This window comes from Phlebotomus papatasi, chromosome 1 (genome assembly GCF_024763615.1).
Source record: "Phlebotomus papatasi isolate M1 chromosome 1, Ppap_2.1, whole genome shotgun sequence".
Classification (NCBI taxonomy): domain Eukaryota; kingdom Metazoa; phylum Arthropoda; class Insecta; order Diptera; family Psychodidae; genus Phlebotomus; species Phlebotomus papatasi.
In genome coordinates this window covers 44629744-44654545 of record NC_077222.1, presented here as the reverse complement: position 1 = coordinate 44654545, position 24802 = coordinate 44629744, and the positions used below count along the sequence as shown (strand labels likewise).

The window sequence follows — 24802 nt, the reverse complement described above, 5'->3', positions numbered from 1 at the left end:
CGATATCTTTTTTAGTTTAGGAGCTATTAAGCTCCAAAGAGCGGCCGGACGGCCGGCCGGCCGGGAACTTAACTTAGCCCCCCATATATTCGTGATCAGGAAGTGGCGAAACACATTTTGGCCAAGTTTGAGGTCGATCGGACGACATGAAATTTTGTTAGGATTATAGTAGGTGAGAGTTAAGAATCTCACCTAATATACTGCAACTTATGGAACACTGCTATAGAAACCAATAATAATTTTTCTATTTAATCAAAATATTAATTTGATCTAAACTTTATAATGAAGATCACATAAAGAATCACATGTCTTTACTCTGTGAATTTGAGGGTAAGCTCGCAAAAAGCAATCTCGGATTGCTTATAACTCGATATGATTGCAAATGGTCATCAACGCTAAGACGGCGGTGGCCGCAAAAAACACTACACACTCCTGCAACTTTATAAATTTGTACTTCTCAGACATTGTGATGAATAAATTATCTATCTATCTATCTATCTATCTATCTATCTAATTCAATTATTGTATGAGTTAAATTTGGCCAGATTAAAATCACGTTGAACATTATTGAAAATTTAACTCAATTAAATATTTACGCCTGCATGAACTCCAAGATTGCCTGAAAAGAATTTTAGTAAGGTATCATTTTGTTTTTATAGGTTTACCTTATTTTTTCCAATTCAAAATATTTTAATTACACTTTAGTTTCCAATTCCTTATAATATAATAATGTATTTGAATAATCAAACGATATAGTGCATTTTTCTCTTTTTAAATGAAATAAACATAAAAAATCTCCACTTTCAACATTTTAACATCTAATATGCTTAAAAGTAAATTTTGTAACATATCAAAATTCAATTTGTAACTGATACGAGAGAATATTTCACTTTTATGACCCGCACTTTTTTAGACAACACTCCGATGTTGTAATTAAGATATCAGAGTCTTATACTTAAGATGTTTCTAAAATATATTTGTCAGAGATTGAGTATATACCTTTTAAAAAATAATGCTATCCTTTGGATTATGAATAACAATAGAGATGCCGACAATATGCTTCAATAATGCTTCAAATAATATTGTGTTCCTTTTTTTGAAAATCATATTAAAACTTTTCCAAATTCCATTGTACATGCCTATGGAAATATGATTCTGATTTTGAATACTATATTTCTATTTTTTATTCACAATTCAGAAAATTTATATTTTGAGTATTAGAATTCGACGAATCAATGTGACAACAAAAAAACTATAGAGCATTGTACAATTTTTGCAATTCACTTTTTCTTCTCTTTATACTATTTTTGTATTTTATTCCTAAAAAAAAATCCACCAATTTAGTAACAAATTCAAGTGGTAAAATTCTCTAAAATTATTTTCCTTAATATAGGAAAAGTGAATTTTACATGAATTCCGTTACGTTTTTGAAAATATTATTCAAGTTTGAGGAGTGAGAAATGTTATCTATACCCCCCAAATGTTCAAATTTAAGGAATTCTACTGTATAAGGATAGACAATATTATGACAAATGTTGAAGAGTATTTTCATATAAAGTAATACACGTAATGAAGGTTCACTTTATCTTATAATTTATAAAACAACTGAAGAAAAGAACCAAAACTATAAATTAACTGTAAATTATTTACTGACCAAATTTAATTTTTCTGCTTATATAGTCGGAGATATTTAGAATTTTAAAATATAATGCCTTAAACAGATGGGGATATGTGTACTGACTGATATTTTTAGAAGTATGAAAAATATCTTTAAAACAAAACAGCCTTAAAAAATATTTTTGTTGTAATATTATGTTGGAAGATCATGAGGGATTATGCGATAAAACTGTAAAGTTTAGTATCGAATTTCAAATAGTATATTCATTTATAATAATGTTGACATTTTACTTTACAAAGAATCGTCCAGCATTCGCTTAAATCCATGACACCAAGTTATACCAAAACACTACATCTCGAAAGAAGTAAAACAACTCTTGCTCATTTTTAATGGTTCATTTTGTATTTTCATCAATATATGATTGGCTAAATATTAATTTCAACCACCAGATATTTATATACTCATTTCAAATGAATATATATCTTTTACTTGAAATCAAAACATAAAACACTCATAAAATTTGTATTATAATTTTGTAATTAAAATCATGTTCAATTACGATGAATAATAGTATTTATTATTCCACGATTTGGCATTACATTTCCAATACTGACATTCTCAATATAGAGTTTTTCTTCTTAAAGGTTTTTCATAACCAGCTAAAAATTCTAATATTTGACGTAGCAATTTTAAACAATGTTTAAATAATTAAATATGCAAACATTTTCCTGTATATCATGTTTTTGAGATCATTATTATTGCAGCAAGTATGTGCAAATAACTATTTAATGAGAATTTTATTGTGAAGAACATAACACAAAAACTGTTCCTGTTCACAAACTTGTTATCTAACTAATAGAAAAATTAAATCATAGTACATGTTATATTAATAGCAGGCATGCTCAAAATATTTTTCTTACTAATTTTTAAGAGAATTTATTCTTGTGTTCCGATTTTTAATGTACTTGCTCCTGAAATAAGATATTAGTAATGTCCATTTAAAATTTTGAAGAATTTTTACGTGGACGTGAACTTTATGACACTGTCGATCCTTCTGTTTCACTGGTGTTGGATGACGATTCCATGAGCGAGACAATCAAGAGAGGCAAACTACCCAGCATCATACAGGCTCCCATGCAGAAGAAGCAAATCTCATACCCACCAGACAAATCTGTCAGGAAGCCAGCCAAAGGGGGAACCGAAATGGCGCCGACACCTTGAAACATCCGTACCAGGCCATAACTAGAACTTATACGATCCGTCCCAAATATATCAGCCAACAGCACCGGCATTAATAGATACCAACTGCCAAGACAGAAACCATAAGTTCCTGCAGCACAACTCAACACATACCAGGAGTTCGCCAGGGGTATTATGAGGACTGCCAAACCAGCCCCGAAAATACTGTTGAGAAACGACCTATGCATTAGTTATGGAGGAACAGAAAAAAAGGTCTCACGTACCAGGTGATATAGGCTTTTTTCCTATCAAAAATCTGCAAATCTGAAAGCCACCCAAAGCCAAGACGTCCCAGTAAATCCAGTGCAGCACTTACAGCTACCAAGTATCCAGCCTCTGTCTTTGTGTAGCCAGCAGAGAGGACGTACGCTGGCAAATAGTACAACATATAGGGACTCCCAGTGGACATCAACGTGACAGACAAACACATAAGGATGAAGACTGGCTCCTTCAGTAGACTAACGTCCAAATATTTCTCAATCCACTTTATACAAGAATTACGGCGCGTTTTCTTGGGACTAGTGTCATAGTCGGAGAAATCACTGACAGGTGTGGGGATGATCATACTTTTACTCAATCCTCGATTTGTGGTCATTGGAATAGATATATTATTGTCCGCTGGTGGGATTTTCGCCAAAATTTCATCAGTACTGCTCGCATTCTTATTTCTGAAAAAGAAGAAAGAAAAATTTCTAATTTGTTTCTTCATACATGCAATTATTAGAAAAACGCGGCTAAAAAAAGAAAATTCAATTTGTCAAGGAAGGATTTTCTGTCGCAGTTTCATTGACAAAACTTTAGCAAAGTTTATAACTCTTTAATGAATTCAAAAAAGTATATAAATTTTCACAGGAACTTTCCAAGGGTAAATAATTCTTTTCCTGTAATTTTCTTTGTAATTTTTAACACATTGGGTTTGAAAACCTTAATTTGAACTATAACTTTTTCACGAATGAAAAGAAAGCTTTTAACTAAAATTATTGCCTTATACAAAATTTAATATTTAAATAAATTATAATGATTCTTTTTTTTTAACTTTTCCCTAAGGTGCTATCACACTTTCACATTAAAATTTTGATGTGATTTATAACAATTTTCGTCGGTGAGCGTACAAATATGTAATTTGTGTCTTGTGTCTTTGAATCAGTTAATACTTACAATTTGATTTATTTATTGATAAAAAGATAGACTTGGCTTGAAACATAATTATGTTATTGGTCAATTTAAATAAAGCGAGTTAAAGAGAAAAATCATACATTTGGTCGCTCATTAAGCGACAATGTGAAATTTTAATGTGAATCACATTAAAATTTTTAAGTGTAAGTATATAATTCGGTTTCTCAGTACACGACTGTTAAATGTTTTGAGATAATTTACACTGAAAAATATACTATATTAGAAAAAAAATCTAAAGCGACGTGGATGTCACTGGGATACAATGAGATATCCCTGAAAATGTGGAGCCTTTCAGATATGTTAACTAATAGCACTTAACAAAAAATCATTTATTTGTAAGGTTGCAATTAATTATTATCAGTTTTGGTATTTAAAAGTAATAGATAAGTTGAGTAATTTTGGTGAATGGACAAAAAACGTATTAAACATAAAACTAATATACATATATTATTTTGGCATAGCGCCATAAGTTGCGGAGCATCAACGAACTTTATACACTTTGTACGCTATTGTCTGAAAAGTTACTACCTTCGTCTGCTTCCACGGTTGGAATCGAACCCTGTCCTGCTTTTATAAACACACGTGGAATCTGTGCTGAGGTCCTCAACTGAATGAAGAATGCTTGAGCTTCGCATGGACTTAATGGGTTTCATGAATATGGTTTCGCCAACGACATCTTTACACTCATCGTCACTGTTTTCCTGGAGATTTTTCTCTGTGATATTTATGAACTTGTTGGAGTTGTAAAGGTCATTGATGTGATTTTTGGTGTCTTCAAGAAAAAGATGATTGAGATGCTTCTTCGTATTTAGAGGCTCCTCAGAGGAGCTCAAGGTAGTTGATGTAGTATTAAGACGTGATGATACTTGCTGAGATGAAATCGTGGAACATATTTCGTGTTCTGCTGCTGTCTCAATCGGTCTATAGAGACTGGCCGAAGCACAGACGTGAAGCATGCATCCACCCAAAATTAGTATTGTACCGTGGAACCCAAACGCATGAATAAGTCGTTCAATAAGCATGGGAAAAACGAAACTCCCAGCTGCTGTTCCAGATACAACTATTCCATTTGCAAGTGCACGATGTTTGTCGAAATATTGGGACACGATTATAATGCCCGGGGTGGTAGATAATCCACCACCAATACCGGTGAGGACACCAAAAGTGAAGAATAGATGAATCAGATTGGTGGCGAAGTAGCTGCAAGTAAGGCCCAGGGCACAAAACACCCCACCAACAAAGACTACTGTCCGGCATGAGAAACGCTGACATAGGGCACTTGAAATTGGAGCCAACACCAAACACAGCGCTGAGAGTATAGCCGGAATCCAAGAGGCCAAAGCTGCGGAGGATTGAGGAAAAGTTTCCATCACCTCCACATGGAGCACTCCATACGACTTTACTAAGCCAGCTACCCAAAATTGAACCGAGAATGCACCGAACACTATCAACCATGAGGTGCAATTGTGAACATCCGGAGGATCCTCAAGACGATTTTCCTTTTTCCGGTATTCGGTCAATTTACTGAAAAATACAAAAAGAAATCCTTTTTAAAGACCAAAAACTTTTTTTTTAATGTAGTAAGTTGCTAGAAACAGCATTTTAATAGAGTAGTTAGGTAAGTCCTCTTCAGATTGTTGAATATCCTATAATTACACTTTATATTTAAATCGTCCTATGAATCATTTATTACGGAGTATTTTTAATTACTCATACAATGTCCATTAGAAACACTTTTTAATGCTCCAGCAATGAGTCATCTCACAACTGTTCTCATGGCGTAGTATCAAATGTTACATAACTGCATTACAAGTCCATCATTTAAATTTTTAATTTCTCTTTCTCCAAAAAGGGCCCATAGGAATTTCTCAATTATTTCTTAAATGATTACATTTACCTTTTGGGCTGTTACAATTACAGGATATTAAAATTATTGGTTACATAACGGAAGTCTTACGTAATTAATGTGCAAAAGACACTCACCTGAAACTCTTCAACTCCCGCGATTTCGCAATTAACGGCCTTGCCGTAAGACTGGACACGGTCAACAAGTTCTCATTGTCCTCCTCATCGGGTTCACTTGTGGGCAGAGCAACAACCGGAAAGCATTGAGGGTCGATGGCGAGAGAGACTGGTCGTCGTGGAGAGTCGGTGCCACCCTGAGCGACGGGTGGTGCTGAGTGGATGGAAAAGAGGGATCCATTGCATTCACCAAGGAGTAAAGGCGAATTAACGGACTGTTGCACATGCTTGAAGTCACCGTCGCAGTCGAAATTGAAAGCATCTTTCTTCGATGGCATGCGATCAATTTCGGGGAAATTCCACGACTGCTGATGTGCAATGGATCGATATATCGACTCCTTCGAGTCCTGTCCGGAAATTAAAATTCTGTAATCAATTTACATGCACACACAACTCTAAATAGTATATAACTGCATGTCCTTCGATTCAGTTATGTTTAAGTTAGCATTGATTTTATTCATTTCATGGGCTTTATGATGAGTGGTTGGACATCCAAACGTAAAACAAGATTCGTGAAAATCAGCTGACGCAAAGAAGTGCTTTTATAGGGGAGCTTGTAAAATCAATAAAACACTCCATGTTTCGAATTATGCTGCAAGAAGTGTATACGCTTCTCTGACCAACATTACATCATTTTCACTATCCCGTTTACTATCCCTTTATTGATTTCTCGACAGCCATCTTGGAAAATTGTTGGTCTTTCCAAGGCAAAATCGCGTGACCTATATTTGCAATTCAGCCTCTACGGCAACAACACCCAAACAACATTAATGGCAAACGGAAAATTTCTAAGAATTTAAATAAGAAATTGTCGAGAACAAAAATCACCCACACAAAATAGCATAGAATCTGATAGTCAATTATATAATAAATGTATATATAATTGTACAAAAAGTTTACTTACTTGTACGCTCCATTCTCGGGGTAGTGACATTGTCTATGCGAAATTGGCAGAAATCTTTGTTTTTCGCGTTTAAAACCTAAATTCATTGGTTTGTTTTTCTTGTTTGTTGTAATTTTTGAATATATCAAAATATTAATACTTCTTTTTCTTTCTTTGGTTTGGATTGGAAAATATAGTTTACGAAAACGCCCCCTTTTTCTCGTATCAGTATCACACGATAGGCGAAAAAGAATTCACCCCAAAATGGTTAAGAGATTTTCCGAACGAGCACTTTTTTCTCCGAGTAATTATATACCCTGTTTCACAGTACGACTTTTAGATGTTTTGAGATAATTCACATTAGAAAATACACTATTAGAAAAAAAAATCTAAAGTGACGTGGATGCCACTGAGACACAGTGAGGTATCCCTGAAAATGTGGAGCCTCTCAGATGCCTTTTGTTCTGGGTATTGTTGAGTACACAAGAGTCGACGATGAACTGAGTGGAACAGCGCGAATTCCAACTTTCTGACACTGAGTGGAAAATCACCGGAATCGATATTTCACTCCCTATCCAACCAACCCCTCTTTAGGAAAACTTTTTTTCCCTGATGAGCATCGTTGCAAAGCAGAAAACTTTTCATTTGTCATTAAAAATTTAGCGACTAATTTTCTATCTTATGTAATTTCATTGTTTATCATTGCATGTCTCTAATCTTCAATCAGACCTTCATTAAATTTATTATATTTTTTTCCCTGAATATTTGAAATATAGAAATTATTGTAAGAAAATGGTTAACAAACCCCTTTCGAAGAAAAAATAAATAGATTTTATTGAATATTGTATTGCCTAGAAGTAGACTAGTAGATTAATTTATTCAAATAGTTATAGCATGTCTCATGTTTCTCCTAAAGATTTTCATATTGTAAGAAAAAATGAACAATTGATATTTCAATACATACAGTAGAGTCTCTCAAATTCGAACGATGTTTGGATTCAAAATGTCAATTGTGAGGTTATGTTAGAAAGTTCGTATTCTTGATGAATGAAAATCATATTTATGTGCTTCTTCCTGAATGTTTACATACATTATGGTCGTGTAAAATGAAAAGGAAGTATGTTACCACTAAGACTTGCGAGAAAGTACGGGAATTTGATTCAAAGTACAATTTAATCTCACACAAATTTCGTTAATTTAAAAAAAAAATCGTTCGAATTTGGGAGGTGAGAAATTTCAAAAATACCCCCCGAGCGTTCGAATTTAAGAGACTCTACTGTACATTTCAATGCAGACTTTATATGTTTATTTGTGCGACGGAAAAAGAAAAAGTTATTTACAATAAATTGGCATCAAGTTAAACTATTTGTAGTATGAATACCCCTTTAAATTAAAAAAAAAATTAAAGTTTGAATAAGACATTGGATTTTATATGGCAAAGGCAATGTTCATTGACAAATGATTTGAAAGCACTGTAAATACATTTTTAAACTAATATATAAATGGGGAAAAAATTGCAAAAAAAACAAACATTTAAAAAAAAATTAATACATTAATTTTTTTTCTCTTTAAGAGGGAAGGTGTAGTATGAATACCCCTCTTATGAGATAAAGGGTTAACTAAGTGCAAATTGCTAGACTTGCAATGAGCAATGTCCAAAATGAGTGCATGAATCTCAGCCTATGCAAGCTTGCATTAAGTCCCCAAATAAAACTCTTTTGTAAAGAATTATGTAGAAGAGTTGGGAAAGAGCGTGGAACGAATAAACACCTAAGAGAATGAAGTGTGTTTTACTGAAGAACATTTTTATTATTATATATTAAATATAGATTTTAATTATCCTTCTTTACAATTTCTTTTTCGTGCTTAATACCCATCTTTGTATATTTCTGTTACTGATGATTAGTCATTTAATTGTAATAAGAGGAGTGGTAAAGCATCCCTGGCTTTCCGGATTGCTTGAACTCATAATTTAGGCTATAGCTCGAAAGTATTTTCACATCATTTACCCTTTAATTGTTATTAACTGATTTGAAGCCATTCATACATTATTCAAAAGATACTTCAAAATAACTTAAGAATAATAAAATTGATTTTTGGACAAAATTCTTATCGGTTCATAACCGATTTGTTGGAATCGGTTCAGACTTCCCAGAAATTCCAAGACTTTTCTAACGAACCCAAACATAACATTCGATTAAGAAATACGCTGTCTAGGGCCTTTTTAACAATTAACATTGAAAAACCATAGAAAAAAATTATTTAACGATATTTTCGTATATGGACGAAATATTCACCAGGAAACCTCTAAAACATATCCAGCCTTTTTGGATAAAGCGCTCCGGGCTTTGCAAAGTGCTCGAACTGTGACTTAGATGTTAGACCTCACAAGTATTTTCGCATGATTTACCCTTTACCAGTTGTAATTTCCAAGGAGCGATATATATATATATATATATATATATATATATATATATATATATATATAATGTATTGTATAAATATTATATACATATATATATATATACATAATAGGGATTTTTTATACTCGTCTCTCTGTCTAACGCATAATTTTTTTTGTATTATTTGTTGGTAAAATTAAATTAGAAAAAGCTAGCTTTTCATGATTTAACGTTTTATATTTCAAAAACTTCACATAAAAAATTATTATGAAATAAACTTTTTTCCAAATTACTCAATATTATAATATTAATAGCGAAAATTAAAAAAAAATTAAGAAATTTTGTAATTCATTTTGAAAGAATCACACCTAAATTCAACCAGTACATCTCTGACTTTGTGAAATCCGCGTACCTCTATATCTGCGTGTATATATCTTTATATACATTTTCTTATCAATTGATAAGACTATACCCTATTCTGTTTCCACTGAATGGCAGAATAGTCGCTAAAGACAAGTTAAGCGGTTTAGTTGAAATAATTTCATAATAATGAGTCATTACTTTGTGACAGAATAAGTTCAGTGATATTTTTATACTTTGTGATTTAAAATGCCTTTTGGAAATTCAGGACAACGTACCAATGACTTTCAAAGGAGTCAATCACTAATGGCCAGAACTTCAAACACATCGTATTTAAAGTCATCTGGTCATTCTGTGAGTAATTATTCGGAAACTAAATCTAGGTCCACATCATCAAGTTCATCTTACCACGCTTTTTCATCATCAATTAAAACTGGAGAGTCTGTATTTGGGAAAAGCTCAACCAATAGAAGTAGCATTAATAAACCAGAGTATCCGTCCCTCCTTAAGGAACATTTTCATGATAGTGTGGCCTTTACGAATGCTGAAAAAGGAAGTTTTCTGGAAAGAAGGCAGCCTTTTAGAACAACTCTTAATTCACCAACAGGATCATATTTAACTAATACGACTGTGAGAAGAAACGCACCTCCCTTAACAGGAGTAACCTTTTCTGGACTTTCTCCACTAAGTTTACCAAAATATGAACCACCGCCTATTCCTATGGGATCGGATGCTGTAAAAGCTCAATCGATTCCTGTATCACCACCGAAAAAGAGTGGAACACCTATACCTCTACCAGTTCCTCCCTCAAAAAATACAATAAATCAAACAAAAAAGGTAAAAACACCGACTTCGCCTACAAAGCCCCAAAACGTTTATGACATAAATGGTAAAAAAGGATACGCAATAATTTTTAATAATGAAAAATTCGATGGAGATAGTAAGGAATTCCGGGTTGGTAGTCGTAATGACGAAAAAGAACTCCAGAAAACTCTCACTCGTTTCAATATTGAGACAAAAGTGGAAAGGGATCCCTCTTTATCAACAATTGAGAAGAAAGTCAAGGAAAGTGAGTAAAATTTTGTTTAGATTTTCCTTTTCGCATTACTATTTAAATTACTTTGATTTATGTTTTTTTTCAGTCAGTAAAATGGACTTTAAAAAAAAGAGTTGCCTGTTTGTCTGTATTTTGAGTCATGGTAATCAAGGACAGACCATTTTTGCTAAAGATAAATCATACAATCTTGATAAAGATGTTATTGAGCCCATCATCAAGAACGCCACCCTAGTTGGAAAACCTAAGATCTTCATAATTCAAGCATGCAAAGGTGCTATTCAGTCTTTTGGCATAGCAATGACTGATGCAACACCAGTCAGTACATCTTCTTTAACCAAACCATCCGAGGCTGACATTCTCATCCTCTACTCAAGCTATGAAGGCAGAGTTAGTTACAGGCTTGAAATGGGTTCCATTTTTATTCAAAAGCTTTGTACCTTCATTAACAGCGATCACAGGATCAGAAGCTTGGAGGACATCATGAAAGAGACACGCCGTGATATTATTGACAACTCACCTAAAAAGTAAGGGTTGCAAAACTATGTAATGTTTCATAAATTGGATCATGGTATTCATTTGGTTCGACATATACCTATGTACAAAACTAAAAAATGCAAAAGACTGACAATTCAGAGAATAATAACTCTTGACCAATTCCTAGTCAATCTATGAAAACTGCATGGACCAGAAAAATTATTTCTAAAATATTATATTTTGATTCTAAAAAAATAGTAAAAGTCGCTTTTTTATAAAATTGATTTCTATCAATTTTTGTCTAAATGATTTAAATAATGTTCTTATCGAATGACGTGTGTTTAACGATCTGTAGTTCGGTAGGTAACAAATGGATCCAGAAATACACACTATAAAACAATTTTTGCGAAAATTTAAGATTTTCACTACTGTTTTAGGTCAATTATACGGGCTTCAGACCTAAGGCTTAGCCAAATGGCTTAACTGCTCTAATTTCTTATAAATCATGACATTTTGGGAAAATTTAACTTAGGATTGGATTATTAAAGATAAATAATCTATTAGGCTCTCAAAAAGCATATAAATTGTACGCTATTCAGGATTTTGAGCCCTACGGGACCTGGGCTGAACCTCTAGTCTGAAGACCGCTTTAGGACTAGCACATGGACGGTTGAATAACTTCAGCAATCCAGGAAAACTTTAAGAACTTGAAGTTTTCAAAAGTACCCCTATGAATATATAATTTGCATGAAAATTTTACTTTTTTCCTTACTGCTCAAATTTAACTGCTCATTTATACTGTACCAATAACAATTACCATATACTGATGTCATTTAATATTATTCCTTAGACTATGAATATGTATTTATATATGTATTATTCTCTTGATTTTAGCCTAAAACAAACTCCAACTATGGTTTCAACACTGACAAAGGACTTCTTCTTCACCGTGTGAGGTTTCTCTTAAAATATATGAGACATGATATTTTAAATAAAAAATAAAATTCAAATTTGTATCTTTACAGACCACATAATGAAAAATTTCTCTGTTGTTTATGGTAATCGAATACAATTAAAAATTATAAATAAAGTAATTTAAAAAAAGTTTGCACTTCTTTCGTAACACTACTGTTAATTTCAATATTTGGTCTTGGTTCAACAGTTTAATTTCGGTAGTATTTTTGAAGTTTTAAATCAATCAAGCTGTGTTAATATTAGCTTGAAAATTTAAAGCAAGAAAATAAAATGTAGCTCATTTTATGAATTTGAAAATCTTTATTATTTGGGAAAATTTAGAGCCTTATAATGAATTCTTTAGAAATCAATTTTTTTAACCTTAAGTCTCAAGGTATGATTATTTTCTATTAATTTCACACGATTGCTACAGTACCTCAAACAATACATGCACTGAAAATTTTAGACTAATACATAAATTACAACATATTATATTGGGAATAACCGTTTTAGTCAGTTAAAAAATCAACTTGCTTCTAAACTACCTAAAAAATATATATGCTCAGTAAAAAATAAAAAGTTATCTGCATTTCCTTATCAATACTGCAAATAACTTATTAATTTTTCCTTAATCAAAAAAACTTTGTTTTTTTGATTTTTTATACATATTTTCAATATTTCTACCTACAATATTACTTAAACTGCTTTAACTCAAAATAAGACAATTTTTCTAGAGAAAAAACGAAAAGTTACGTGAATATTAGCACAATATTTATGTTCCGTTTGTGTTTTACTTTACATGCACTTTTCTGCAAAATTCTCTCAAAAACTGCCTACTACATGGATGAAAAATACATAATTTACTTGTCAACCATTAAAAAAATATGATCCATTCATGGTCTTATATTAGGTGATTATATTCTTAACAATCTCACCTAAATCCTAATAAAATTTCATGTCATCCGATCGGCCGCAAACCAAACTTTGCCAGAATGCGTCCGGCCGCTCTTTGGAGCTTAGTAGCTCCCAAACTAATGCCTTAGAGAGGGCATAAGAAAGACATCTACTTGCGATTTTCGGCAAAGGTTATATATTGGGTGAAAATTGCAACTTGGTGCATTGACCCCCCCCCCCCCCATTGAACTTGGTGCATTGAATTCAAAAACAAATAACCTGATTTATCTCGGCTCCTGAACAACCAAAAATATCAAGTTCTTCTGCAAAATTATAGAGCACATTCTGGTCTATATTTCACCCATATATAACTTTTCTGTCAGTCCATCGAAGTCCTTGATATTTTGGTTTAAATTCAAAATTTGTATTATTTCACGAATTTAACTCAAATTTACTGCATTTATCATCCCCGAACTTCAGCTCTAAATCGAATTTGCAAGCATTCCGAGTTAGCTCACGTTAAGAATCTCATCTACGTAAGCCGGTTAGGATTATCTGTCCCATTATACTCCAAAAAGCTTTGATGAGATTTTTCGAGATACATTTTGCTGAAAGTTAATTCCATAACGATGGCATGAATGGCATGAATTCTTAATAAAAATAATAGACCAAATTTCACTTTCAAAATTAGACTTGAAATTAAGAAAATACAATATCCATTTTATTTAAATATATATTCACAGCTATTTTTCCTTGAAATAGTTATTAATTCGATTAGAGCATATTATAAAGAAATAATAAATTTATGTCCATAATCCACCAGAATTTGAAAATAATTGAATGCACATTGTTCCAACGCATTGTTTTTACAATTACAACCCATGAAAATTTTTTTCTATGACATGAACTAATAAAAACGAGAAACCTTTAATTTTTTTCAAAAGCTCTTTTAAACAGTTTAAAACTTAATTTGAATTATTTGCTATAAAAATTATAGTATATAATACACAGCTATCTTCACGACTGTCGGACTGTGCAGACAAACGTCACAGTCTTCTCCATCGTGTGCTCGCAAGAACAGAAGTGAAAAAGGTAAGTTTCCTTATTTTTTGCACAATTTTACTTAAATTCTGCAGTGTTTTTTGGTTTAGTGAATAGCTTAAATTGCCAAGAGAGATATCCTACAGACAAATATTGTGGAAATCTGCGTTAAATGCAAGAAAACCGCCTTGCCGTGTGTTATGTAATGTGATTGAATTTGCAACCTTGAGAAAAATGACTTTACTTCATTCAAAAATGCAATATTTTACCTTTAACGTGAAAATATATGTTTCTCGTAGATGTTTGCGTCAATCTATGAGGCTGCTCGTCAATCCGCCCTCAAAGGTCCAATGAAGAGGGTGGAGTGTGAAGAAGTTGCCCAAGAGGTCACCAATGCCGCCGCGGCGCCTCTCATAACCGGCCGCCAAATAGCCGCAGCTCAGGCCAAGGAAGGTGAGTCCTGTGAATTTGGCTCCCTCAAGTACTACGGCTTGTGCTGTGTGGGCGGAACTCTGTCGTGTGGATTGACGCACACAATGGTGGTGCCCCTGGATTTGGTCAAGTGTCGTCTTCAAGTGGACTCGGCTAAGTACAAGAACCTCATCACTGGCTTCAAGATTAGTGTAAAGGAAGAGGGATTCCGGGGACTAGCCAAAGGATGGGCTCCTACTTTCTGGGGCTACTCAGCACAGGTTAGTCTAATTTATCCTCTTTGTGCGTCACTGAGCAATTATCATGAGATTATCTTTTAAATGTGACTCTCATTTGGGACTTCACGCCTTAAAAGACAACATGTCACGTGAAATGCAAGTGACTGATTTTGTGGAATGATTTTTATCTCTTTAACTGAAACTGTCTTTTATAATTTAATTATTTAATAGAAAAAATATTTCGGTTTTCTAAATCGAAGAATTCTAAATAATTATATTAAAAAAAAGGAATTATTGCTTTTACATTTCATTCAATTTTTTTCATAATTGGATTTTTGTATATATAATTTAAATAATATTTTAACAAACTGTAATAAATAGGGTCACGAAGGGCCAAAAACAACATTTTCAATATTTTTCAGCATATTAAAAAAAAATATTTTTTCAAGTACTTAAGGGGTTACGTGGGTCGCGCATTCAAATATACCAAAAATTTAATTCAATTAAGCATATAATAGTGCAGCATTTTAAATATATTTAAAATTTTCATTTCAAAATCTTAAAAATTCAGCCGTGGGGACATGATTTTTGGAGACAATTTTTGAAAAATTATATATAGTTTTCGGTAGACTAGATTTCTCATTTGACATCAAAAAATTAAATATTTCCTGTTAGCTGAACTTGAGTTAAACTTGTACTTAAACGGTAGACTTTTTTTTATATTGATCACAATTTATTTGAAAAGACAAAACGTGGTGTAAAATACGCCCAAAAATTGTTTTTTTTTTTTGTATAAAATTCTGCCAAAAAACCAAATTTCATTTTAAAAAAGTTTGACCGTTCAAGTACGAGTATAACTCATCAGCTGGAATATTCAGTTTTTCTGATTTCTGATGAATACACTCTGAGAAATCTCGTCCACGGAAAGCATGTTCTTAAAAAAAAGGTCTCCGAAAATCAAGTCCCAATAGCTGAATTTTTAAATGAAAATTTCAGAAAATATACTTTAAATTTAATTGTTGTACTTTTATATGCGTAAGAATTTAAATAAAAATATAATTTTTTTATGTAAAAAAAAAAACAATCAGAGAAAATATGGTGTTTTCTCGTCTTTTTGACCCACGTACCCCCTTAAATACAAAAAATCATTACATTTATACTGTATTTACGAAAATTCTCGGTGAAAAAGGTTAAAAATATTTAACTATTGGGACTTGATTTTTGGATACCTTTTTGAAAAAAAAAAACTTGTTCTTCGGTGGACAAGATTACTCAGAATAAAATTCACAGTCAAAAAAGAACAACTAAAAAGAGTTAAATTCGTACTTGAATGAAAGATTTTTTTTGGCTTCATTCAATGCAAACAACAAGCGGCAAGACTTGCTAATGACGTTTCTTTTCGCCGTGAGACATCAGAAATTGCTTCGCTTTTTAGTTACTTTTTGCTCTATACCTTTTGTTACTTTTTACCCCAAGTGGCTATTTTTAATAAAAGGATTTCTGGAGAAAAGAACTTTTGTGAAATTCTAAAATAGATAGCGGATTCGTATTCAAAAAATCCAAATTTATAAAATATACACCAGTGCATCAATTTTGGAAAATAAGTAGGTAATAATTGTTATCTTCTGCAAGGAAAATATTTCAAAAATTGGGCTAAAAATTTCGATATTTTTTATTTTCTAAATTCCATGTTCGAATTCTAAGAAACTTACGACGTTGAAGAAGGTCTACGGAGACTATCTATAGAAAAAATTTGAGCCGCTATCTTTTTTACCTTGGAAGATATTGCATTTTGAATTTTTCGATTTGTGAATTTTTGCCCCAGTCTCCCCTACTAAATTCTTATTTGCATTCATTTTATCTATTTATTTCAAATTTTAGAAGTTGTGTAATCGGAAATACGTTTTTATACGAAAATAGCTTTGAATTTGGATCCCATAAATTTTTCTTTATGTCATTTATCTTTTTTAAATTTCCTCTGAAAATCTTATAGTCCGAAGAGATACCCTTATCCAAAAGCTTTATTTTTTAGTTTTCCCCCTTACCAAGGTCATTTTGAGGCCTATTTTGACCAAAATCAAATGTTGGGAGATCCGATATAAATTTACCAATGAATTCAAAAATACCAAATCATCAATTAATAAAAAAATTTTCTACCATCTGGTAAAAATAAATAAATAACAGATATGGGGTTGGACCTTACATATCAAAAAGCTATGAATAATAACATCTTTTCAGCTATTTTGAACTTTTGTTTAAAATTTCTTGATAATAGTACTTTTTTCGGTCCTATGGTCTTCAGCAAATCTAGCTCTGTTTTCAAAGAGAATATCTTTGAGAAGAAGAATGCCACATTGCAAACGTAATCCTTTTGGAATGCGTTTTGTTTTAGAATGGAATATTTCTTGAATTTTTATTGAGGAAAAGAGCAATTTTCAGAAAATTAATCTGGCCATTTTTTTTTAAAGAATCTTCATCTTTAGAAATCTTAAGATTGACAAGATGAAGTCTAAGTTTCTTCAGGAGATTATATTCAAGGGGTACCAACGACTCCGAAGGCGCGAAAAAGCTACTAGATGGACTAGAGGTGAAATCTGAAAAAAAAAACTAAAGTTCAGACGACATTGAGACTAATTTCACTTAAATTGGACAAATCTTTTCCTCCGTTATAGGTTCGGCACACCTTTTAGACCAAGAAAATTTCATGAAATCAAAATTCAAATCACTTTCTTTCTTACACGTTTTGCATATATCTATGCCATTCTTTCGCGCTCAAAATTAGATTGAACTAAATTTAAATTGATCTGATGTTTAAATGAAGAAGAAGAATCCGAAAGAGTGGGACAGACATATTCAAAACGTTTGAGAAAGAAAGATGTGTGAATTTCGATTACATGAAATTTTCCAGATCTAAAAGGTGTGCCAGAGCCATTAATATCGTTAATATGTATCCCCAATGAGTGACAGCACGGATTACTAAATTCCTGGATAGTAGATAGACAGTTTTTTGTTCCATGGTAGTGCAAACAAAGTGATTAAAAGTACGAATAAAGACGTCGTACCCTTGCTTCTTGATATTCTCGAGACTGAAAATCACTTAAATCCTACATTTTCATTCCTCAGCATCAAATCGTATCATTCCTGGATGCACTTTTATTTGGTATGTTTGCACTACTATGACACACGAAAATCTCTACATACTATCCATGAATACAATAATCCGTGGTGACAATCCTTTTTGGCTTGGGTTTCGGCAAATTATAAATTATAATATTTTAAAAATGGATTCAGTCTCGCTTCAAGCTCAAGTTTGTTTCAACTCCCAACTCAAAAGCGGTTTTGTTTATTCCTCTTTATTCAATGTAGGAGAAACCGGGGAGATTTGGGACACTTTTTCATGTTTTGACTTTGAGACACTATTCCAAAAAATCACAATAGCATATCATAATTTTATGCGGTCTAGGATACTTATGGGTATTAACTTTATAAAAAGTACTCGATAGAACTTGGAAAACAAATGAGTTTTCTTGAAGAAGATAAAACATTTAACTTGACGCTTTGTCCCAAACCTCCCCGATATGGGGCAGTATGGGACGTATATTTTCTTGCATAATTTGCATTATTGGAGCACGTTAATGAATTTTACATACTAGATTAAAAATATTTCTAATAGAAATATTTTTAGAAATATACTTAGAAATTGATATCAATTTTATTAGTACAGTAGAGTCATTTATTGTCAATTAATTATTTAAAGTATTTTCTTCTTACTTTCCATCTACCCTTCTTTGCTTTTTTTATTCTAAATATTGCAATCATGATCATCAAATTCCTCAGGCGAGTAGATTATCTTAACACTTTTAGTTTTGAACTCATTGACGGATTCCTGTTTGATTTTACGACAACTGCATGGTACCTGTTTTTTCCCTTATTTCTTTGAATTAGCTCTCGCCTGCCTTTTCTGGAGAACTTGCAAAAATTGTAGAGGATATTGTTCGAGAAATTCTCGAGAAAATAGTTTTAAACTAGATTGGGCAAAGATCGAATATCCTATGAGAAGGAATTATTGATTCCCAAGACATTGATGGTGTAATTGTCCCTGTAATCCTCTTCATTTTGACAATAAACAGTTGCATGCCACCTACAGTCTTGTCGAAAATCAATGTCCCATTCATCCCCATTTAGGTGTCCCAAACATCCCCGCGTGTAGTTTTGGTATTTAAAACCTTAATGTAAAAATCTCTGCGTATAATCTCTGAAACTTTTATAAAAAAATATGTTCCCAGATTACACTGCTACCTAATGAGATAAAAAAGTTTTGATTATATATCGCGGATATAAAATACAAAGAGGAAAACTGAGACGTCAAAATATACAATTTTTATAAATTTTTAAAAAAGTGTTCATAGAATTAAAACAATAAAACTGAGGATATCCATTCTTTTAGTCAAGATACATTTTAATATTGTCTACGATTGAGTAGTGGTTAAATCCCACTTATTTCAAAAATTAATGAAAAAATCGCCTTGTCCCACACTACCCCTGTCCCAAATCTCCCCGGTCTCCCCTATATAATATAACTCATAATCGAGGGATTGTATACTGTTCTCTTTGTGGAGTTCTAGCAGTAATATCAATCTTTCGACTAGTAAAGCTTTATATTAGCAAACTCCAAACTATTTACTAGTTGGGGGAAGTGGGGCACCTTTAGAATGGGGTATGTTTAAAATTGAGCTTTTTTCAACTATTTTTGAATGGAAGTGGGCCTTACCGTGATATAATTTGGCTCCCTAAACCAATAGTGTATGTAAATTACATTATGATAACATTACTTTTTTGTTTAAAAAAAAATGGGAGAAAAAGCTTAATTTCAAATGTACCCCAATTCAACGGTGTCTCACTTCCCCTATTTCAAAATAAGCAAACATTTGACATTTGTTAGGTATTTTTATTAGGCAAAAAACAAACAAGCAGCAAAAAAATCAAAATGAGCAGTAAAATTTCTAATTATGATCAGTACAAAAACTGAAATCTTTACAAAAATGAGTCTAATTTATATATTTAACATTTAAAATTGTTGTAGATAGAATGAAAACCCCTTTATTTTCCCTTTGCCAAAATTTGAACGATAATATCAATTTAATTCAATTTATTGACTCACAAAACTTAGGGTAGTTCCCTCTTACAAATTTGTGGCATAAATAGTTAAAAAGGAAAATGAAACAAAATGAAAGAAAATATAGCTATTAAAAGAAATTAAGAATTTAAAACATGAAAAGAGAAATTAGCAAGGTCCATTCTGGAAGTGCTCCCTAATAGTGTCAGGCGATCTACGCTTCTGAGGAGCGAGAGAATTATACATAAAAAAACCCCTTTGACAAATAGAGTTCGTCTGAAGGACTCATGGTGTGACTTAGGGACAATCAGTCCACCGACTCTAGCCGACCCGCCAGGAGTCAAGAGAGAGGCCAGGTACCCAGGGCATCCCGATGCAATCAACCGATTAAGAAAGATGAGAGCGCGCATTCGAAGTAGCGATAAGAGATCACATCCTACAAAAACATTCCTATAAGAAGAAATGTGATCACGAGGGCGCAAATTCGCAAATGTATCTCACACAATTGTTGAAAGCAACTGAAAGCCGGCGAATCGTGTCAGCATCCGACAGAAAGAAGAGCTCTGCTCCATAATTAAAAAATGGAAGTAGCAGTGCTCGGGCTAGGAGCAAGCGAATATCATAAGGTGTGATGTCCCGGAAGCATCTAAGTGTATAGAGAGAAAAGTTCACCTTGCGGCAAATGGTGTATGCATGGTCAGACCAAGATAACGTCTTATTAAAGACAATACCCAGGTTTCTCACCTGATCCACAAAAGGAATAACTTCGCCGTGAAGGACTAGAACTAGGGAGTAATATTGGCTGCCTTTTTGCCTATGATAATAGCCTGCGACTTTTTGGGATTTAGGAGTAAGCCATTTGAAACGGACCAGTGCTCGACTTTCGCCACTCTTATATCACTCTTTCAAGTTTTTTTTTGTTAGGGGAGGGTGGGGCAGTTTCACCCTTAAATTGCAAAATGGATTTTAGGACCATTTTGCAAAAAGTTGATAAACAGAAGTAAAACTTTGTATATTCTGTGAATTACAGTTGGGTTTAGGGTTAATAAAAATAATAACAATAATCCTTCAATTTCATTAGTCTATTGTGGAGAAATTCATTTCACTTGAAAGGCAGAATGTGTGAAAGTCCCTCATTGCGGGGCAATTTCAAGATAAATATGAGGCAATTTTTGAGAAATATTAAACGTGATTATAGGAAATTTGCGATACCAGAATTGATTAAAATTACTATTTTAAAGTCTTCTTAAGACTCTAAAACCTAAAAATATAATCTAACAAGAACTTTATAACAGAATTTGAACACAGAGAAAATAAAATATCGCTAAAAATTTCCAAGCCTATTTCTCATTAATTGAGCAATTTTCTTTGAATTCTTATACGAAAAAAATGTCTTTTGTAGTGCGAAGCTAATTTTGTACATTGTTGCGCTATTTTATCGCTTTAGAACATGTCCTTTTTAGTATAACAGTTTTATAATAGTATTTTAAAGTCTTGAATTTTTATGATACTAAAAAAAATTTACAATATCTTCCTGAAAACATTCTGAAAATGTATTAAAACAATTAAATTCATCATTTTTAAGCACTTAAAAAACACTGAAAGATTTTTTTAAATTTTTTTTTTTATGAACTTTTAGGAAATACTACATTCCGTAATTTCGAACTTTATGGACAAAAACAGCTACAAAACGTTTTTAATGATCATTTTAACTTAATTTTGATTAAAAAAAGTAAATTGTTAGACACTGGAAACTTCTCCGTGTGCTTGCATGAAACTGCCCCTCACGAACTTTCGGAACTCAAATGAAAATTGTCAAAACCGTCTTAGAATTCATTCAACGCTAAATGCCTTATAATAATCATAAAACTACTGGTAATTTAATACAATTATGTTACTTTGATAGATAAGTGCAATAATTGAGAAATTGTTGAAAATAAGACATTACAAAGAGTTTCATTTTGATGGAGTTTTATAAAATCAATTACAGAATTCAAACGCGAAGCGTCACGAAATTAATTATTTTTATGAACATAGGTCTAAGTTATCTCTTCAATAACATAAAGGTTTTATCCCATTCCTTTCAAAGGGATAAGAAGAATATGCAAAAATTGAAACTGCCCCGTCGTTAAACTGCCCCACCTTCCCCTACTGCTCAATTTTAACTTTTTACTGCTCATTTATACAATGCCTTTTTATTATAATGGAATCGAACTTTTAAAAAATTAATGCTGTCAATAGAACTTTTAGTCACTATAACTTTACAACAATATCAATATCAAATTTGTATTAAAAAAAAATTTACTTGTCTAACATTAATTTTGTTCTTCCAGGGATTGTGTAAATTCGGCTTCTATGAAATCTTCAAAGTGTATTATGCCAATTTGATTGGTGATGAAAAGGCGTATCTGTACCGTACATCCCTCTACTTGGCCGCTTCAGCATCAGCTGAATTCTTTGCCGACATCGCCCTAGCACCCTTCGAGGCTGCTAAAGTGAAGATTCAGACCACGGCTGGCTACGCCAATACATTCCGCGAGGCTGCACCTAAGATGTTCAAGGAGGAAGGTGTCATGGCCTTCTACAAAGGTCTCGTACCACTGTGGATGCGTCAGATTCCTTACACCATGATGAAATTTGCATGTTTCGAGCGCACGGTAGAAGCTCTGTACCAGTACGTGGTTCCTAAGCCTCGGGCAGATTGTACCAAGAGTGAACAGCTGGTTGTCACTTTTGCTGCTGGTTACATTGCTGGAGTCTTCTGCGCTATCGTTTCCCATCCGGCTGATGTTGTGGTGTCTAAGTTGAATCAGGCCAAGGGCTCTTCAGCCTTCGAAGTAGCTCGCCAGTTGGGCTTCGTGGGTATGTGGAAGGGCTTGATGCCTCGTATCATCATGATTGGTACACTCACTGCTCTGCAGTGGTTCATCTATGATGGTGTCAAAGTGGCACTTCGTCTGCCACGTCCACCACCACCCACAATGCCCGAATCACTCAAGAAGAAGCTCGAAGAGTCACAGTAAGACCCAAGAGAGGACCCACTTAGAACTATCGTAAATTAAATTAAACAAAAAAAAAAGAAAAACAAAGAATAATTATTGGGAGAAAGGCTGTGCTGGCATTTCCCTCTGAGAAACAGCGTTTGTTTCCTGCAAAATAATCATGGCATTCTATGCGCAGTATTTCTGTTCGAATCATTTCTATCTTAACACTCCATGGATTTGTCTCCTTGAGACTTCCACACAGCGCATTTCACTATTAAAATATTTCCAAAAACAGTGGTATAGATTTTTTTTTGTTTGAGATGTAATGTAGTAGACCGAATGTATATTGATCTTGAATGAGAACTCAATAAAATCGAGCAGAATGTTAAAATTATTGGACTTTTCATTTCTTTAATAAACTGTTTCTGCTTTTGGGTGTGTGAGTTTTATCAACTGCATTTAAGAGTAGGGTAACGGCATTACTTATGGCCACATTAAGGACATATTTGCTCACAGCTTCTTTTCTTTTTGACCATATAAGATAAAATTTTAACTGTAATTTCTTTAAAGTACCTCCTTTCGATATATACCGGTGAATGTATTAGGAAAATCCCTTAAGCCTCAGAAAAAGTATGATCTTTCCAAAAATGTAAAATTCATAAGTTGTGGCCACTTTTATGAACTTATGGCCACTCGTGGAATGACTTATGGCCACAATGTAAAATGATGCAAAATAAACTTAGAAATAAAATATTTAAAGTGCAAAAGAAAAGAAAAAGAATTTAGGTAATTTCATAAATTTTTATTATTTTTTTCTTAAAAGTTTTTATAGTTTTTATTCATGATTATAGCATTGCACTATTAATTGCTTCTCATCCTTCTATTTACTGAGGTCCGCAATCCGTTTTTCATAATGAAAAACCCACCTCATAATTCCCTCTATCTCCTTTTGTAAGGACATTGCGAAAGCCTTCGTGGTCTGATATTTCTTCCGGACCCTTCCCGGAGATTTTATTGCGGAGAGTTGTGAGAGGAATGTAATACACCTGAAATACTCTGGTCGCAGTCATTACATTATCAATGCCTCTGAGTTGAATATTGAGGCTCTTTTTAGTTTCTTTATATTTTTTTACTGGTATCATTGTCCTAAAAGAGTGAAAAAGAAAAGTTAGGTTATCTGTAACAAAATACAAATTCATGAGATAAATCTGCAACTCTCGAGGAATCTTGAAATCAGATTTTACACCACATTTATTTATAAACAATTTTATATTACAATTTCATTACTTATACCTTAAATTTCATTAAATGTTTGCCAGAAAACACCGAACTATTGAATAAAAACAATACAATTGACAATTCTCCGAATCAAAATAGTGTCACATATGGTGTGAGGGCGCCACACGTCAAATACCGTGGCCACAAGTCCGAAATCCTATCAATTTGGTCATAACTTATGGCCTCATCCTAATTTTATACAGTAGACTCTTCGATATCCAGCACTTCGATATCCGGGTGACAGCTGCCAAACACTGGCGGTTGATATATTCAAAATTATTTTCACTAAACATGAAGTTTGTCCAGAGTGAATTAAAGTATTATTAACATTGTATCGAAGTTTTTAATACATAATTGTGATAAAAAATGAAACATAAGCACACCATGAAGAAAATTCTCTTTTTCTTTGTCAGACAGAAAATAAATTCACACTGCACAAAATAGAAAAACCGTTGATCATTCAAAAAACCTAAATGTCATTTTGTCCCCCAGTCAGCCGGATATCGAAGAGTCTACTGTATTTGTTGTTTAAAAATTTATCAAAATTTAATAGTAAAAGAACATATAGTTATTAAGGAAAGAAGTTTTGAAAAATAGTATTAAAGATTTTCGATTGAAGATACAATATTTAGTTGTAAAAATTTTTGAGATCGT

General features: G+C 32.8%; 3 protein-coding genes across 4 annotated transcripts; 2 read left to right on the top strand and 1 right to left on the bottom strand.

Annotated features, from left to right (window-relative positions):
- Positions 1 to 1997: 1997 nt before the first annotated feature.
- On the bottom strand, positions 1998 to 7455 carry LOC129798435 (monocarboxylate transporter 13). Its single transcript, XM_055841581.1, has 5 exons — positions 6960 to 7455; positions 6017 to 6402; positions 4562 to 5557; positions 3082 to 3525; positions 1998 to 3022 (listed from the first exon to the last, which is right to left on the bottom strand). Exons 1-5 carry the CDS (start codon positions 6987 to 6989, stop codon positions 2653 to 2655), a joined length of 2226 nt encoding a protein of 741 aa, XP_055697556.1. The 5' UTR covers positions 6990 to 7455; the 3' UTR covers positions 1998 to 2652.
- Positions 7456 to 9823: 2368 nt separating this feature from the next.
- Positions 9824 to 12335, top strand: LOC129798434 (caspase-1-like). Its single transcript, XM_055841580.1, has 4 exons — positions 9824 to 10769; positions 10843 to 11281; positions 12126 to 12182; positions 12257 to 12335. Exons 1-4 carry the CDS (start codon positions 9950 to 9952, stop codon positions 12291 to 12293), a joined length of 1353 nt encoding a protein of 450 aa, XP_055697555.1. The 5' UTR covers positions 9824 to 9949; the 3' UTR covers positions 12294 to 12335.
- A 1759-nt stretch (positions 12336 to 14094) lies between these two features.
- On the top strand, positions 14095 to 23261 carry LOC129798433 (phosphate carrier protein, mitochondrial-like). 2 transcript variants are annotated; one of them, XM_055841579.1, is made up of 3 exons: positions 14095 to 14171; positions 14420 to 14812; positions 22220 to 23261. In XM_055841579.1, exons 2-3 carry the CDS (start codon positions 14420 to 14422, stop codon positions 22907 to 22909), a joined length of 1083 nt encoding a protein of 360 aa, XP_055697554.1. In that variant the 5' UTR covers positions 14095 to 14171; the 3' UTR covers positions 22910 to 23261. The 2 variants fall into 2 exon arrangements, with proteins under 2 accessions (XP_055697554.1, XP_055697552.1); XM_055841577.1 differs by having other exon boundaries at positions 14162 to 14322.
- Positions 23262 to 24802: the final 1541 nt, after the last annotated feature.